The sequence below is a fragment of the Arvicanthis niloticus genome, chromosome 8 (genome assembly GCF_011762505.2).
Source record: "Arvicanthis niloticus isolate mArvNil1 chromosome 8, mArvNil1.pat.X, whole genome shotgun sequence".
In the NCBI taxonomy this organism is placed as follows: Eukaryota; Metazoa; Chordata; class Mammalia; order Rodentia; family Muridae; genus Arvicanthis; species Arvicanthis niloticus.
Genome location: NC_047665.1, coordinates 87,211,466 through 87,229,181, shown reverse-complemented (window position 1 = coordinate 87,229,181; position 17,716 = coordinate 87,211,466). Strand labels below are relative to the sequence as shown.

The 17,716-nt window shown below is 51.6% G+C and overlaps 2 protein-coding genes across 2 annotated transcripts; one reads left to right on the top strand and one right to left on the bottom strand.

Moving 5' to 3' along the window:
- Positions 1-3,443: 3,443 nt before the first annotated feature.
- Positions 3,444-9,203, top strand: Shfl (shiftless antiviral inhibitor of ribosomal frameshifting). The gene is made up of 8 exons (XM_034511046.2): positions 3,444-3,759; positions 4,149-4,272; positions 4,402-4,451; positions 6,082-6,120; positions 6,258-6,407; positions 7,774-7,877; positions 8,014-8,168; positions 8,512-9,203. Exons 1-8 carry the CDS (start codon positions 3,739-3,741, stop codon positions 8,736-8,738), a joined length of 870 nt encoding a protein of 289 aa, XP_034366937.1. The 5' UTR covers positions 3,444-3,738; the 3' UTR covers positions 8,739-9,203.
- On the bottom strand, positions 8,774-14,893 carry Angptl6 (angiopoietin like 6). Its single transcript, XM_034511044.2, has 6 exons — positions 14,753-14,893; positions 13,177-13,731; positions 11,161-11,338; positions 10,383-10,570; positions 10,035-10,305; positions 8,774-9,040 (listed from the first exon to the last, which is right to left on the bottom strand). The coding sequence occupies exons 2-6, from the start codon at positions 13,720-13,722 to the stop codon at positions 8,850-8,852; spliced, it is 1,374 nt and encodes a 457-aa protein (XP_034366935.1). The 5' UTR covers positions 13,723-13,731; positions 14,753-14,893; the 3' UTR covers positions 8,774-8,849.
- Between the last annotated feature and the right edge of the window lie 2,823 nt (positions 14,894-17,716).

Sequence of the window (17,716 nt, the reverse complement as noted above, 5' to 3'; positions counted from 1 at the left end):
ACCAAGCTGGCCTTGAACTCAGAGATCCTCTTGCCTCTGCCTCCTGAATGCTGGGATAAAGGTGTGTGCAACCACTGCCTAGCTGATTTACTTGCTATTTTCAAAAAATGTTTAGATTTGTCTCATTGAGTTGTCCTAGTTCCAAACTGACAAATGTTGGTGGTAGGAATGTGCAGTGTGGGACAGACATGACAGGCCATCCCGGGCTACATAAGACCCTGTATCAAAGAAAAATAAAGACATAAAAACAAAATTTGAAAGCTCATGAGCTCAGGTATATGCCACGGTATATGTCAGACATATGTCAGAGGATACTGAGATAGTTTGTTCTCGTTTTCCACCCTGAGGGTTCTGGGGATGGACCTTGGGGTGTCAAGCTTGGTGAACACATTTACCAACTGCCAGCTGAGCCATCTTGCCAGCCTGTAGCTACTTTGTTGTTGTTGTTTTTGGGTTTTTTTGAAACAGGGTCTCAATGTTTAGCCCAGGGGTCCTGGAACTTTCTATGCAGACCCACCTGCTTCTGTCTCCTGAGTGCTAAGATTAATGGTGTGTCCCACCAGCTCTAACAGTTTTTTGTTTGTTTATTGATTTATCTTATTTTAAGTATATTGATGCTTTGCCTGTGTGTATGTTTGTGAACTATGTGTGTGCAGTACCACGGAGCCCAAAAGAGGACATTAGATCCCTTGTAAATGGCACAGACAGTTGTGACCTACCATGTGTGTGCTAGGAATCCAACCTGGGTCCTCCACAAGAGCAGCCTGGGGCTCAAAAGAGGAGAGGAGACAGAATCTTCTCCTATCTTCCTTTTGGATGCAGGATCCACTAACAGGCCTTAAACTTCTAGAACTGGTGGGAGTAAAGCCACGTAACCTGAGAGGCTGAGTCAGGGGGTGATTCAGCTTCCACTTGGTTGTTGCTGGCTCATACTGGATATTCTGGAAAGACCAGATGACACAGTTCATTCGCAGATAGCACGCAAGACTTTTAGATGCCTCAGTGGGTAAGGGCGCTGGCAGCCAAGTCTGGAGATCTGAGTTCGAGTCCCAGGACCCACATGGTGAAAGGAAAGAACCAACACCTAAAAGTTGTCATCTAATTTCCACACATGTATTATGGCATTCATGCACTTCCCCACACTTATACCTAAACATCTAACACCCTCACAGACAGACAGACAGACAGACAGACAGACAGACCAACATGGTCTTGCTACACAGCCCAAACTGGCCTCCTATTTGCTATATAGCCAAGGCTGGCCTTGAACTGATCCTCCTGCTTCTATCTCCCAAGTTCTGGAATTTGCAGGCACATGCCACTATGCCACCAGGTCATGAGGTGCCAGGGATTGAAGACAGAGGGACAAGTGCTCTACCAACTGAGCTACAGCCTGGCCTGATTTTTATTACTTTTTATTTTTTTAATGTTATTTATTCACTTACTTACTAATTGTAATAAGTAATTAATTACTTATTGGTTTTGGTTTTGGTTGTTGTTGTTGTTGTTATTGTTGTTTTTGGTTTTTTTTCAAGACAGAATCTCTCTGTGTAGTCCTGGCTAGCCTAGAACTCGCTTTGTAGACCAAGGTGGCCTCAAACTCACAGAGATCCACTTGCCTCTGGAGTGCTGGGATTAAAAGCGTGCACCACCACCTCTTAGGTCTGATTTTTACTTTTGATTGGCACATATTTGCACACTTTGGGGGCTACAGTGTAACATTTTGCAACCAGTGACCATGGAATAATGATAGAAATAGCATATTAACCTGGCCACCACAACAAACAGATGTTTCTTCCTGTTACTCTGCAGGGTCTCTTCTAGCTATTTTGAAACAGTCCTGGGCTGCCCTTAACCCAGTCAGCCCAATGGAATTTACTCTTGCATTCAAACTGTAACACTGTAACCCTTGACCAGGCACTTCTCACCTTCCGACCTCCCCCCTGCCCCTCTCTGCTTCTCCAACAATGTCTTTAGTCTTCACTCACTGAGGTCTTATGCACCTTGACATAATGCCCTCCAGCCTATTACAGCAAGTAAGCAAATAAGCCTCTTTCTTGTGGGTAATACTCCATGGTGTGTACACAATACATTTCCTTTATCCATTTACCTATTAATGCACATTTGAGTCTATGTCTTGGCTGTTGTGAACAATGCCACGATGCACACAGGCAGGAGCTTTGGGCACTCATTAACATGCTGGTCTCCTTTCCTACAGGTTTATTCCCCAATAGTTGACAGATTTTATGCTCATTCTATTCTGTGAGGAACTTTTATCCCATTTTCCATAATAGCTATAGTATTCCAGTATAACTTATTGATAACTATCCATTTGGAGGTGTTCCTTGCATGGAAACCAGAGCCTGCTTCCCTCATGATTTACAATGTGAATTCCTTGAAACCAGAAGTCTACGAGGCTGTTAGGAGCCAGGAGTCTGTTTTTCTTCACATTTTTACTCTGCCTCCAACCTGCATGACACTTCAAAGGTCACCCAGTAACTGATGCAATGTCTATGTCCCACACTGTGCTAAGTGACATTAATTAATTCCCCTGGAAAACCAAGCATGGTGGCTCACAGCTGTAATCTCAGTACTAGGGAGACTAAGGCTGGAGGACCACCATACCATACATTTAAGGACAGCCTGGGCTATACAATGAGAACCCCAGCATTCAGAAGGTGGAAGCAGGAGGATGGTGAGTTCAAAGTCATCCTCAGCTACATAGAAAGTTCCAGAGTAACCTGGAGTATAGTGGCCACCATTGAAACTATGGGGCCCTGAGAAAGAGGCTGAGGGGGAGGGTAGATCAGTTTCCATTTCCCCCTCCTCTGGTGTTAGTTTCCGGTTCACCGTTAAACCACCATTATCCACACCTGTGGCATCCACCTTCTTGGTGATGGGAGCCAAACGACCCACCAAAGAGTTCTGTGCTCCTGGACCATAGTGAGACCCAACCCCTGTACCAAAAGGGGCAACGAAGAGGTTCACTGGGAAGAAGGTATTTAAATCGGGGTGGCGAGAACCAAGGCCTCTTAGAATCTGGAGCCCATTCTCTGGAGAAGCCTGTAAAGCTTGAAAAAAAAAAAAGTTCTTTCATTTTGTCCTAGGGTGTTTCCTCAAATCCCCCCTCCTTTTTTTTTTCTTTTTTGAAACTAGGACAGCCTTGAACTCCTGATCTTTTTGCGTCCACCTTCCAAATGCTGGAGTGACAGGTGTGTGTCACCATGCCCATCTTGCATGACCATTTTACAGAGGAGGAAACTGAGGCTGGGATTAGGGGAACTAGAGAGAGAGAGAAGCCATAGGGGTTAGAACTGCTGAGCATAGCAAAGGGCCCCGGGGGTCCGAAGAAGCTTCGGGTTCTGCATAGGAGGAGCAGCGCGGGAGCACCGAGCTGCGGTGCGGCTCCGCCCCCACGGGGGACGTGAAGACGCGGACCCCGCGCAGCGTGGGGACATGTGACCGACTGCAGAGGCCGCGCGCTGCATCCCCGGCCCGGCCGCGCTGCTGCGCAGGACGCGGTGAGGCGCGCGCCGAGGCCTGGGAGCACCAGCCGGGAGCACTACAAGGCGCGCAAACAGACGCGTGGCCGCAAGGTCTGGGCGGGGTCTCCTCAGGGTCCTCAGCTTCCCGCAGAAACGAAACTGAAAGAGGGGCCCGAGGGAGGCGGAGCTGCGCCGACGCCACCCAAGCTTCCGAGGCCCGGACCCAGGCGCGGCCAGGTGTTCTCCGGCCACCATGGCTCAGGATGGCGTGGAGGTAGGACAGCCGCGCCACCGGCGACCAGCCGCGCGGAAAGGGCCCCAGGAACACCCCTGCGCCCTGGGTTGTCTCCCTCCTCCATCCCTAGGCACAGTGGGACTGTAGGGTGAGAGGTCAGAAGGAAAAGGGGTAACCTGGCCTGCATCCTGCCACACACGCACACCGCCAGACCCCAAATTCGCACCGGGGAGGCTGGGACGCACCGCAGTCTCCACCATCCCCCAATGCCTGGAGAACTTTGGATTTTTCCAGGAAATGGCTTAAAGGGAGGTGGGGGGGGATGGGGATGCGGAGGCCAGAAGCCAGGGTCAAGTTCAGGAGTATGAAGGTGCAGGCGCTGCTTCCCGTCGCCCCCGACATCAGAACTCATCCCCCCTCCATCCCAGTTGGAGAAGAGCGTCAGGCGCCTCCGGGAGAAGTTTCATGGAAAAGTGTCCCCCAAGAAAGCAGGGGCTCTTATGAGGAAGTTTGGCAGCGACCACACCGGAGTTGGGCGCTCTATCGTGTATGGTGAGTCAGCCCTGGGGGAACATTGAGTGGGTGTGGTTTAAGAATCGCTGTAGCGCTTTAGCGACCCTGGCTCTCCACCGCCTGGAACTCCTACACCGCTCAAGAGCCCCTCCCATATTCTCTCGCTAGGTGTCAAGCAGAAAGACGGACAGGAGCTGAGCAACGATTTGGACGCTCAGGTAACCTATCCTCCCCTCTCCTCAAAGGAAGCGGGGGGGGGGGGATCCCCATTTCTCTTGGGTAGAAAGAACAGATCAATGCTACAAGTGCCCACCTCACCATCTAGGGCCCCTCTCTTTCTCAAGCACCCTGCAAACAGTAGGTGCTCATTACGTGCTGATTATCTCCAATGGAGGAGACAGGGCAGTAGGATAAGGAAGTCCTGGATGTTGAAGAAGGCTCAAGGCAACTCTCCCTTGCACTAGAAGAAAAGCTGGGCTGGGCAGACCTGGGGAGAAAAGACGCCTGGATGGGGAGATGAAGGAATCAGGCAGTATGGTTGTTTCCCTTCTCAGCTTCTGTAGCTAGTACCCTGTGCATTCGATTTGCCTGAAAGACATACCAGAGTTTTGTTTTGTAAAGACGGAGTCTTTATGTAGCCCAGCCCTGGACTGCTCTGAGATTCACTAGATAGGCCAAGCTAGCTTTAAATTCATAGAGATCCACTTGCCATTACTTACCAAGAGCTGGGAATCAAGGCGTGCACCACCGTGCTGGGCATCTAAAAGACTCCTACCAATAATATTGTTTAGGTTTAGGGCTATAAACAATATGATAAAATAATAATAGCAGGAAGTAGCCTTCATGGAGAGCGACCCTGGGGCAGACCTCCAGGCCTTGGTTCATTTCATACCCCTCCTCGTGGTCCCAGGAGGCAATCCAGTTACACAAAAGCACAACCCAGGGTCGTGACATTCACCAGGTTCCCAGACCAGCAGTTAACTTCAGGGATTCAAACTCCAGCCACTTGGAATGAAGCTTGGGCTCTGTGCGGCCCCTCAAAGAGAGACAAGGATTGCCCACCATCCCGAATCAGGGAGCAACTGAGCAGCCAATCAGACTTGCAGCCAGCTGTTTGTAGGCACCAAAGCCTACAGCTTTTTAAAGCCATGTGGCCAAGGGGCAGAGAGATGGCTGAGTTGTTAAGAGCACTGACTGCTCTCATGGAGGATCCCAGCACCAAAATGCGACAGCTCACAACCACTCCAGTTCCAAGGGATCTGACGCCCTCTTCTGGGCTCCATGGGGCACTGCACAGGTGTACATGCACATGGGGAGAGACATACATACATGCATTTTAAATTTTTTTAAGTCTTTAAAACCATGTGGCATCAGAGGCCAGGTGTCACATATGTGGCCTCTGGGAGGTCATGCAGGACCCTGGGTTCCATGGGCCATGGTCACTGAGTGAATTCAGATTCTGGGCCATCTAGGAAATGAGAATAGCAAGTGTATCCAGTTCTCAAGGACGTTTGGGACATCGTGCTTTTGTCTATTTTTACAGTGCTAGGGATTGAACTTGGGACTTCATCGAGTAGGCAAGGACTCTAATGCTAACCCATGCCCCCAGCCTTCTCTATTACGTGTCATCCTCCTGCCTCATCCTCCCAAGTGGCTTGTGTCACCAGACCCAGCTCCAGTGACTAACTGGAGAGCTCTCAACACAGGTGACAATGTTTTATCTCTGCTAGAGCTATATAGAGCCAGGGTTCTGTCTCCATGCAGGGGCTCCCCACCCACCACCAAACATGGGTTTAGCACCCTGAGAGTATTTCTGGTTTCTGCCCTTTTCTTTGTGTCTCCCCTCAGGACCCACCAGAGGACATGAAGCAAGACCAAGATATCCAGGTGTGTTGGTGACTGGGATGGGTGTGGATGGAGGAGACACAGGGCAGACAGTGTCCCCGGGGCAGGAGTGATGCTGTGTTCTCTGTGGGGTCCAGAGGCAGAGGTGACCTTTTTGTCCACGTTCATCCACGTTGCAGGCAGTAGCCACCTCTCTGTTGCCCCTGACGCAAGCCAATCTTCGAATGTTCCAAAGAGCCCAAGATGACCTCATCCCTGCCGTGGACCGACAGTTTGCCTGCTCCTCCTGTGACCATGTGTGGTGGCGCCGTGTGCCCCAGAGGAAAGAGGTGATAGCCCAGACTTAGCTTGGTTCCTTCCTATACCCCACTCATGACCAGAAATTATGTTTCTAACTGGAGAGCATCAACTGGGGGGGGAGGGGTGTTTTGTGTGTGTGTGTGTGTGTGTGTGTGTGTGTGTGTGTGTGTGTGTGTGTGTGTATGGACACGTACATGTGTAAGTGGAGGCCAGAGTTTGTGGTAGTAGTGTTTCTCAGTTGCCTTCCAACTTATTTTTTGAGACAGGGCCTCTCACTGAACCCTGGGGCTCATCAGTTACTGTGTTGACCAGCATGGCCCAGGAAGCCTCCTGACTCAGCGTCCCTGGGACTAGAGTTATAAGCGCATTTAGCCATGCCTGGCTCTTCTATGTGTGCTATGGATTAAACTCAGTTCCATGAGCACAGCCCACTTTGCCCACAGAGCCATCTCTCCACCTCTTTCCTTTTGTGTTTATTTTTATTCATTTTAAGTGTTTTTATGTATATTAGTATTCTGCACATATGTATGTCTGTACCATAGTGCCACATGGGTGCAGGGAACTGAACCCGGATCTTCTGCAAGAGTAACAAGTGCTCTTAACCATTGACCCATCTCCCCAGCCCCCTGGTTTGCTTTGGTTTACTTTGGTATTTGTTTGTTTGTTTCTTGTTTTTTTGAGATAGGGTTTCACTGTGTATCCTTGGCTGTCCTGGAACTTGCTTTGTAGACCAGGCTAGCCTGTTAGTCAGAGATTGATCTGCCTTCCTCCCAAACCCCCCAGTGCTAAGATTAAAGGCATACTCCATCACCGCCTAGCCCCTTGTTTTGTTTTGTGAGAGTCTCTCACATAGCCCAAGCTGGTCTCAGACTCAATCTATAGCTGAGGATGACCTTGAACCCCTCATCCTTCTGCCTCCACACCTGGTTCATGTGAAACCAGGGGCTTCATGCATGCCACACAAGCTCAACTTCAATATCCTTGAACTTAAGAACTTAAAACTTTTGGTTTTGACGCCTATCAAACCCCAATCTGGCTCTCTAAGCTCTACAGTCTCTCTGTATAGTCCTGGCTGGCCTGGAACTCAGAGATCCACCTGCCTCTGCCTGAGTGCTGGGATTAAAGGCGTGCGCCACCATGCCTGGCTTGGCTTCCTAACCGCTTGATTATTAGTGTGCTTCTGATAAAAACTGAGGCTGCAGCTCCATTAGTACAGGGGCCACCTAGCATTCATGAAGCCATTGGTTCCCTCCCCAGCACCACGGGCCTGTCTTCCTAGCACTTGAGAGGTGGAGGCAGGAGGACCAGCAGTTGAAAGCTGGCCTGGACCAAGTGAGACTTGCCCGAGCCCTGCACGTTGACCCTGACGGCTATGGGCTCCTCCCACTTTCTTAGGTGTCACGGTGTCGCAAGTGTCGAAAGCGTTATGAACCAGTGCCAGCCGACAAGATGTGGGGCCTGGCAGAGTTCCACTGCCCAAAGTGTCGCCACAACTTCCGGTGAGGGCCCGGACCCCAGCCCACCCTCAGCCCTGCCCCAGCCCAGCCCACCCTCAGCCCAATCCCCGCCTAGTCCCCTCCCCTGGGGGTGTGCCCAGCCATCCCCTCAGCCCCTCACAGCCCTGCTGGCCCCCAGGGGCTGGGCACAGATGGGGTCCCCATCACCCTGCTACGGGTGCGGCTTCCCTGTGTATCCCACTCGGATCCTGCCCCCGCGCTGGGACCGTGACCTGGATCGTCGCAGCACACACACCCACTCGTGCTCAGCAGCAGATTGCTACAATCGGAGAGGTGAGGCCCTGGTGCACACCCTACATTCTGCATCCCCTGCGTATGGACCCCCGGAGCTGCTCCCTCCTCCCACCAGTCCTCTATGGTTCCCTAGAACTGGCTCCTCCCTCCTCCCATGGTTTTTCCAGCAGCTCTGTGGTGTCCAGCCTGCTAGACCCGTGGTCCCCACGACCCGTGAGTCTGTTTTTGTGGCCAAGTTCCCACCTCCATAAAGAGTTTCAACACCTGTAGATTTTATGACCTCTGACCTTGGGTCATTTGGCTCCAGTGGGTCTCCTCACAGAGCCCCAGTCCCCTCTACCTCCACGGCCTCATAGGACCTCGGTGACTCTCCTTCCTCTAGAGCCCCATGTGCCTGGGACCTCCTGTGCCCACCCCAAGAGCCGTAAGCAGAACCACCTCCCCAAAGTGCTGCACCCTAGCAACCCCCACATCAGCAGCGGCTCCACGGTGGCCACGTGCCTGAGCCAAGGAGGCCTCCTGGATGACCTGGACCACCTCATCCTTGAGGACCTGAAGGAGGAAGAGGAGGAAGAAGAAGAGGAGGAGGATGGTGGGCCCCGAGAGTGAACCTGGCTAGGTGCACACAGGAAGGAAAGACACAGTGTGTGGACACCTCATGTTGCTATAAGATACCAGCTCAAGGAGATGGCAACTTCCTTGGGGGTACTCATGGGACAGTCACAACCGTACAAGCCGGGTTAACATAACAGCCTTCTTCAGAGAGTACGCCCCACCACGGAACTCGGCCCAGTAGACCCCGTCTTGGTATCGGCTCCGGTAATGACCTCCATGATACCATACACCATTGAGGTTGGAGTGGGCACAGGCATGGTACCACCAGCCCCCACGATGGTACAGGGCACAGTTACCTGAGGGGAGAGAGAGAGAGTATATTTTCCCACCAAAATAAAAGTCTCTACCAGCACTTCTTTGTGCAAAGCTTTTGCAAGCATTCCTCAACCTTCCCTATCTTATTGAGTAGAAGCCCTGATACTCCATCTCTTCACCAAAATAAAAGGCTCTGGCTTCTCACTTTCTTCTTCAGAGTAATAGCCTTAATTCCCCATCTCCTCACCAAAATAAGAGGCATGCCTTGCCCATATTTTCTGCAAAGTAATGATCTATCATTCATTCTTTTAGAGGAAAAGGCTTCTCTTTCCTTTCTAGGTTTATTACAGGTGTGCTGGTGCACACCTGTAATCTCAGTACACGGGAGACAGAAGCAAGAGGGTCTGGAGTTTCAGACCAGCCTGGGCTCCTCAGTGAGATCCTGTCTCAAAAATATACAAAGACTGGGGATATAGCTCACTGGTAGAGTATACAGGAAGGCCCAGCTCTGTCCTCCCACCCTCTAAACAGAGTGCCTACATCTTTTAGTCAGCAGAGAAGAACTCTGGGCTCCCTGCTCCCCTATCAGAATAAAAGCCCCTTGTTCTCTGGCAGAGAAGCCGCCTTATTCTGATGTTCTTAACCTTAGAGGTGTTTCTTTCTGAGACGGTATCGTGGAGCCCAGGCTGACTTTGAGCTTGCTATTCCCGAGGATGACCTGAGATTCCTGCCCCTCAGCCCTTCTCCTCCTGGAGCTGGGACTGCAGCCCTGTACCACCATACCCAGTTCACCAGAAAGGAAATTTGGCATTTATTTTTAATGTAGATGCCCACAGAGGCTACAAGTGTCAGATCTCCTGGCATTCAAGTTACAGGCTGTTGAGAACTGCCTAGTATGGGTGCTGAGAACCGAGCCCAGGAGGAACAGTACGTGCTCCTAACTGCTGAGACCTCTCCATCCTCCCCAAAGGGAAAACCCAGCTTTACTGCAGTCCCACCTCCCTGCCCTCCCACCAGAATAAAAGCCCTCCTTACCCGAATATGAGTCTCTGTCCCTATCCACAGTGCTGAAAGGTTTGTCATTGTGCCAGGAGAGGGAATCTCCAGCATCACCATGGTACTGGCCAAGCCGCAGACGGTAGTGGTCACTCTCGGGTTCCAAGGAGAAGCTGTCATAGTGGGCGCGTGCCCCACGGCCCCCCCAGTCTTCTAGGAGTATCAGCAGCTCGTGGTCCCCACGGCTAGTCACTTGATGCACGGGCTCCAAGCCCAGCCAGTGCTCTCCGTCCGGCCGCCCAAAGCCCACCTGGAAGGGCAGGGAGGAAGAGGATAGCCATCCTCTCTGCCCAGCAGTCTCCATCACCCCCCACCCCAAGCACACACCTTGTAGTGCTGCCAGTTGGTGAAGAAGTTGACAGAGCCATCCTGCCGCCTCTGGATGACGGTCCAGCCTCCACCCTCCTGCTGCTGTTCACACCACACGGACACCACACGACGGCCCAGCCGAAGTTCATACACTCCACTCTGCCAGTGACCTGCCCCGTGAGCCTCTGCACAATCCCTCCATGGACCTGGTTGGCAAGGGACAGCCTGAACCAACCAACCCCTTACTGGATGGTTCCTAACGGTCCCCTTACCCAAATAAAAGTCATCTTCTGTCTGTACCTGAGGAAGAACCATTTCCTTACCAGTCTCCTGAATACACATGACCCTACGCCAACTTCTCACCAAAGTAGCAGTCCTAGTCTCTCATGCCCTCATCAGAATAAGAGTGCCCCCTGTGGTGGCACACGGCTTTAATCCCAGCCAGTCTAAAGAGTGAGTTCCAGGACAGCCAAGACTACACAGAAAAACCCTGTTAAAAAGAAAGAGTGCCCACATGCCTATTTTCTCTTCCTAGTGGGCGAGAGGATTGGTCTTGTTTGCTTCTGTACTGTTGGAAGGCAACGGAAGACCTGGGTGCTCTACCACTGAAGCGCATCACCAGCCTGTTCTTCTCACAGACTAATAGTCTTTTCTTATCCCCTCATCGGAATAAAAATGTCATTTCCTCTAGTCCTCAGCCAAGTCCTGACTCTAGTGTTCCCATTTATCCGAAAGGCACTGGCACCCCTGAGTCCTCATCTCTTACACACACACCAGCAGGCTTGCTTTGACTTACCCACTGGCCTGGTGGGGACAGCAAGGTGCCCTGTGGGCAGCGGAGAAGATGGAGGCCCCTGCTGTCTCAAGCTCTGCTCTCTCTGGTGCTCTGGAGTTTGGTCCAGCCTCCTGCTGGTGTTGCTGGCACTGCCCACTAGACTCAGAGGAACCAAAGGCACCAGGGGCAGTGGCAGGACCTGGGGCCACACAGTCAGACATAATTACATTAACCCCTCAGCTCAGGAGGCCAGATATTCCCTGGCATAGGGGGTGGGATAGGCAGGGACCATAGATCAAATCCCCTACCAGATAAACAAAGTCGGGCGGAGCGGTGTCTCAGCTTTACCGCCCATCCTAAGGAAAGCACAGAAGGCAAAGGAGGTGGTTGGTTGTCCTGCTCTGCCACCCTCCCTGTTCCTTTGAGACAGGGTCTCTAACTGCGCTTGAGCTAGCCTGACAGCCAGCAAGCTACAGTCAGCCTGTCTGCCCAGCACAGCACTGGAGCAGACAGAGCACATGCAGGCTGGCCCAGGCTTCCACGGTGCTGGGGATGGAACTTAGGCCCCCGTGCTAGCATAGAAAGCACTCTTCCAAACCCAGCCATCTCCCAGCCCGGCTTTATCTTGCTGTTGTTTTTTTGTTTGTTTGTTTGAGAAGGGTCTCACTCCAACTAGCTAGCCTGGAACTTGTAACACCCTCCTGCCTCTGCCTCCTCCGAGCTGGGGATTTCAGGTGTGTGACACCATGTTCCCCTCACTCTGCATTTTTGAGCTCAGAGAAAGCTGGGCCGCTTCCCAGCCTGCTGCTGATCACAGCTTCACTGCTGAGCAGGTGCACATGGACCTGGGACAATTTAGGAAAATCTACAGAACCATCACTAATGCAAAATTCAGGCCCGATGCTGGGGGTGTGGTTCAACGGGAGAACAGTAATCTCACATACAGGAGGTCCCAGGGACCCCAAAACCAAGAGGAATGAAAAACCAGTCAACCAGGCTGTTGTCCCATGTCTGTCATTTGCACTGAGGAGGCAGAACATGAGAATCAAGGTCGTACTCAGCTACACAAGGAGCTGGAACCCAGCCTGGGCTACACGAGACCCTATTTCAATTAAAAAAAAAAAAAAAAAAAGCCAGGCAGTAGTGGCGCCTGCCTTTAATCCTAGCAGTCAGGAGGCAGACATACGCAGATCTCTGTAAGTTCAAGGCCAGTCTGGTCTACAAAATGAGTTCCGTGACAGCCATGGCTACACAGAGAAACCCTGTCTCAAAACAAAACAAAAAAACAAAAACAAAAAAAACGAAAAACAAGCACACAAAACCAAAAAGGCTGATGACAGAAATAGCCCAAAATTCAGAAGTCTTATGTAGTTACAAGAATATATTGTCTTAGGGACTGGAGAGCTGGCTCACCAGTTAAGAGCACTGGTTATTCTTCCAGAGGACCCAGGTTCAATTCCTAGCACACATAAGGTGGGTCACAGTCATCTATAACTCCACTTCCAGATCATTTTTGGCCTGTATACACGCGTAGTGCACAAACACACATGCAGACATACATGGGTCCATGCACATTAAGATGAAAACAAATCCTTAAAGGATATGCAAGCCTGTTGTGGTGGCGCACGCCTTTAATCCCAACACGTGGGAGGCAGAGGTGAGTGGATCTCTGTGTTCAAAGTCAGCCAGGTCTACAAAGTGAGTTCCAGGACAGCAAGGACTACAAAGAGAAACCCTGTCTAGTAAAACTAAAAAAAAAAAAAAAAAAAGAAGAAGAAGAAGAAGAAGAAGAAGAAGAAGAAGAAGAAGAGGAAGAGGAGGAGGAGGAGGAGGAGGAGGAGGAGGAGGAGGAGGAGGAGGAGGAGGAGGAGGAGGAGGAGGAGGAAGAAGAAGAAGAAGAAAGAAAAGAAATCTTTGTGTATGATGATAGTGCATGTAAGCCTAGGCGCTGTGAATATTTTCGTGCAGTGGGTGAGGCTCTCCCCAAACATTCACTCTGATGAGCAGTGGGTAGTGCCCCTGACACCGCACAGCTACCTGCTGCTGTCCCCGGTCCGGGCCCGCGCACGCGCGTTGCAGGCGACCAAGGAGGCTGCTATGCTGGCTCATGAGCTGCGCATGCTCACGGAGCTGTGCGTCCAGCTGCTGCAGGCGCGCGGTCGTCCGGCGCGCTTCGGCCTCAGCGTCCAGCGCGCGCTCCGCGAGCAAACCAAGCGCGGCAGCAGGCTCCGCCCCCAGGTCAGGCTCCGCCCCCTCCTCCTGCTTCAGTTGCGTGCGCAGCTGGCCCAGGCGCGTGTTCAGGCTGAGACTGTGTTCTCGCAGCGCGCGCACCTCGCCCGCGAGCGCACCACTCTCCGCCGCGCGCTTTTCCAGCGCGCGCAGCAGCTCCTCGTGGCGACCCAGGCGCATGCGTAGCGTGGCCAGTTCGCTGTCTTGGGTGACTTCTGAGCTCCTGCAGACGGCACCAGTCGCCTTCTGCTGGGACAAAACCAGGGTGACGCGGCATCGCGCGGCACCTCCAAGCGCCCTCCAAGCGCCCAGCAGGAGCAGTAGCTGCAGCTTGCGCAGCCCGGCTGTTCCCATGGCCTCCACCTGCAGTGAAGAGGAAGAAGACTACTGTTTTAGCTTAGACGGGTCCCAAAGCTCCCGGGTAGCCAAGGAGGACTATAGTATTGATCCCTGGGCTTCACCTCCCACGGTAGTGCTCCATGACAGAGCTGCAACTCGCAGCGCAGATTGTCGGTTTACCATAGCTCATACAACAACCAGCATCTGTTTACATCCCAAATCCCTCTCCACTCTCGTTTCTGGTCACCTCTCCCCTCAGAACCTTCGGTGGCTCCCACTTAAGGAGAAACACCTCCATTTTGCGTGGGAGCCAGGGCGTGCAGGAACCGTAGACCTCACTCATGCTGGGACCCTCATTTCTAGTTTGAAACATGGTGTCACTATGAAGCCCAGGTTGTTAGCGAACTAGGTTGGGATCCTACCTGAGCCTCTCCCTCCCTAGATGGTCTGTGTGTGCCACCATGCCATGCTTCACACACTGTCTTCAGCCAGGTTAATAGTCATGACTCCCTACTCCTGCCCCGCAGAATTCACACCCATGACCCCATGCCACCACTCCCAGGCACTCAGGGTCACACACTTGGACCTGCTCAGAAGGAACCATGAGTGCAAAGGTCCTGGGATTGGATCTCATTTCAGATGTGCTGAAAAAAATAAATAGCAAAGAGGCCTGTGAGGGTGGCATAAAAGGGGCCGGGAGACAGGAAGGCACCAAATTGGAGCACTCTTCAGGCTATGCTCCGAAGCACAGAGAATCGTGGAAACTTCTGAGCTAGAGGAAAGGTGCGTTAGCCACGGCGGCCGCTTCCAAGCACTGGGCAGAGTCTTCTCTTTGGCACATGTGGCTGCTTTCACTGGCAAGCTTGGAGTAAAGGAGAGGCCTGGGAGCCACCCCATCCCCCCCACAAATGTACACACACATGCACACATACATACGCACACAGGTGCACGTACACACACATACAACATACATACATACACACAATCAAGACCAGATGCACTCTACAAACAGCATTTACCTGCGTCCACTCCTACCCACTCTCACCTGTCACGGCCCAGATGCTGGCTCCAATGAGGTTTGCGGCCCAGATGCTGGCTCCAATGAGGTTTGCGGCAAGCCAACAAAATCTGAGGAAGGCCTGAAGGACCAGGATGAAGGACCCGGAGGGCCTCTGGGTACAGGAGGCTGAAAGGACAGAAGCTGAGAGAAGACTTGGAAACCACCCATCCCCCAGAGCATGGATGGAGCCTGGGAGCACGGCAAGTGTAAATATTTAGGATTTCCAGTGTGAGAACCCTGGGCAGAAAAGCCAGATCCCCTTGCCCAGGCCTCCAGAGCATGATAACAGAGGCCACTGCCCTCAAAGAGTTTCTTCCTGTCACTCAGAGTCACAGAGCATGGGAGGCCCTGGGCCTGGTAGATTTGTAGCCTCCAGACTCAGACAACAATGACAATGATGATGTGAGCATCCTGATGCCTGGGTGCTGGGGACACCCTTAAAGGGGTAAAACTTGTTTCTCATTTAATCCGAGCAACCAGTAGAGGTGTCACTCAACTACTGAGCCCCTGCCTAGGATCCCCTAGTGAGGGGCTGGGAATGTGGCTTAGCGGTAGAGCACTTGCAAGGTTGGTGCCCAATATTGCCAGAAGAAAACCAAACCTTAGGATGTGGTAGCACATGCTAAATCACCTGGGAGGCAGCGGCAGTTGGATCTCTGTGGGTTCCAAGCCAGCCAGTGAGCCCCTATCTTAAGCAGGGTGGGGTGGGTGTTAGATCTGGATTGATGAAGGCAACATGAAAATAAAAGACAGCGTAAACTGAGCTCAACAGAACAGATAACCCTTTACTAGAACAACGCAGTGGGAAGCGGTTTTAGAGGACACAAAAGGGAACTTTTGGGTGGAAAATTTATCTGAGGGTTGTTCTATGATGTTTTAATTCTATGTTGACCTCATTAGTTTCCTGGCTCCTGCCTGGAGATGTTCCCATTACTATGCTGGCGGCTTTCTCTTTTTTTTTGTTTGTTTTTTTGTTTTGTTTTTCGAGACAGGGTTTCTCTGTGTAGCCCTGGCTGTCCTGGAACTCACTTTGTAGACCAGACTGGCCTCGAACTCACCACCACTGCCCGGCTATGCTGTCTTTCTTGTCAGGCAAGATGCTCTGTCCCTATGCTACCCAGCTAGTTTCCGAGCTTGTCCGAGGCTCTGTTTTAGATCCTTGTCTTAGTCACTGTTTTTCTGCTGTGAAGAGACACCGTGACAGAGGCCTTACACATGAAAACATTTCATTGGGTGTTTGGTTACAGTTTCAGAGGGTGAGTCTATGATCATTGTGGCAAGGAGCATGGCAGCAGACAGACAGACAGACAGACAGACAGACAGACAGACATGATCCTGGAGCATTAGCTGAGAGCTTGCATGTGATCTGCAAACAGGAAGGAGAGGAGTGACCTTTTTGTTTGGTTTTAGACCCTAGGACTGGAGACTGGTTGCACGGTTTGCATACCAAAGCAGACCTGGCTTCTAGGTTCTCCCAGCATCCCTCAGTCCCAACCTGGGATACCCTCCCCCTAACCCTGATCTTTCCAGTCCAGGGGTTGAGCTACCCTTCCACCAGATACTCTTCCCCAATAGTCCAGACATTTTGTCTCCTCCCCCACTTCTCCTTCTCTCTCTTCCTGCCCTGTACTTTCTTTCTTTATCTTTCTTTTCTTTAACAGAGACCCCCCCCCCCCATGGTGACTTCTCTGGCCTCAGTCCTTGGGGGCAGTGAACTTACCCAGGAGCAGCTGCATTTAATATAATCTAACCTGGCTTGAACTGGCTGGCTCACTTTATTGGCAGAGAAATAACTTATCACTTTTGAGTCCACAAAGTAACACATCTCCTCCAATAACTTTCCCAAACTGCTCCTCCAAGTGGGTACCAAATGTCTGAATATATGAACCTTCTTCAAACCACCACAGTCATTAACTGTTCACTGGCTGTGGTGGTACATGCCTTTTATTCCAACACTCAGGAGGCTGAGGCAGATGGATCTCTGTGAGTTCCAGGCTAGCCTGGTCTACATAAGAAGACACTGTCTCAAACATATATATGAAAAAGAGAAGGATGCGTGTGCTCACACTCCTGCACACACTGCTCACACTCCTGCACACACTGCTCACCTTCAAATGAAAAGAGCCACCAGGCAGTGCTGGTGCACACCTTCTACCCCAGCATTCAGGAAGCAGAGGCAAAAGGGTCTGTCTCTATGAGTCCAGGGCCAGCCTGATCTACAGAGCTTATTCCAGGAAAGTTGGGGCTACACAAAGAAACCCTGTCTCCAAAACCCCAGGGGTGGTTGGAGTGAAAGAAAGAAAGAGAGAGAGAAAGGAAGGAAGGAAGGAAGGAAGGAAGGCAGGCAGCAGCTTGGGCCTGTGCGGCTCAGCCAGCCTTAGTGCCATCCAACCCAGCACTCTGTCCACACAGCACAGCCCCGCCCACACATCCTACTGCATAGTTTCTGTTTTTCTCCTACACAGTCACATTTTCATCTCAGTCAAACAAAAACTATGCAGCAACAGAGCAAAAGTAAGACGTCCATGTGTTCACTTCCCAGAGATAGAGATCCCACAGCCCAGACCCAGGATCCCTGACCAGGCCTATACTGGGCAAAGTAGTCTCTCCTCACTTAGCAAGGTCCACACTCACCAAAACTGAGCACACTCTGGGGCCAAGACAGGAAAGGACTGTTCCAGGCTAGAAAAAAATCTGCCAGCACTGGGCTAGGAAGAAGCCCCTTTGCTTCACCATTACCAGCAGAGAGAAGAAAACTCAAGACATCACAGAAAAGGGCTAAGGACAAAAGAGATGAGGTGGCAGTGACAGGACTGAGATGTAGACAGGGACAAGAGAAAGATGAAACTTTAGGGATAATGAAGAGACAGTTGGTAACAATGTTGTGAGGGGAGGGATAAGAATAGGAAGCTGGAGAGATGGCTCAGCGGTTAAGGGCACTGACTGCTT

Excerpts from the sequence above, each read along its gene's own strand:
- Shfl (XM_034511046.2), top strand. The coding sequence starts at position 3,739 with ATGGCTCAGGATGGCGTGGAG. Across the intron at positions 4,273-4,401 it reads TGGGCGCTCTATCGTGTATG|GTGTCAAGCAGAAAGACGGA; the intron begins GTGAGTCAGCCC and ends TTCTCTCGCTAG. Across the intron at positions 7,878-8,013 it reads AAGTGTCGCCACAACTTCCG|GGGCTGGGCACAGATGGGGT; the intron begins GTGAGGGCCCGG and ends GCTGGCCCCCAG.
- Angptl6 (XM_034511044.2), bottom strand. The coding sequence starts at position 13,722 with ATGGGAACAGCCGGGCTGCGCAAGCTGCAGCTACTGCTCCTGCTGGGC. Across the intron at positions 10,571-11,160 it reads TGTCCCCACCAGGCCAGTGG|GTCCATGGAGGGATTGTGCA; the intron begins GTAAGTCAAAGC and ends CTTGCCAACCAG. Across the intron at positions 10,306-10,382 it reads CCAACTGGCAGCACTACAAG|GTGGGCTTTGGGCGGCCGGA; the intron begins GTGTGTGCTTGG and ends CTGCCCTTCCAG.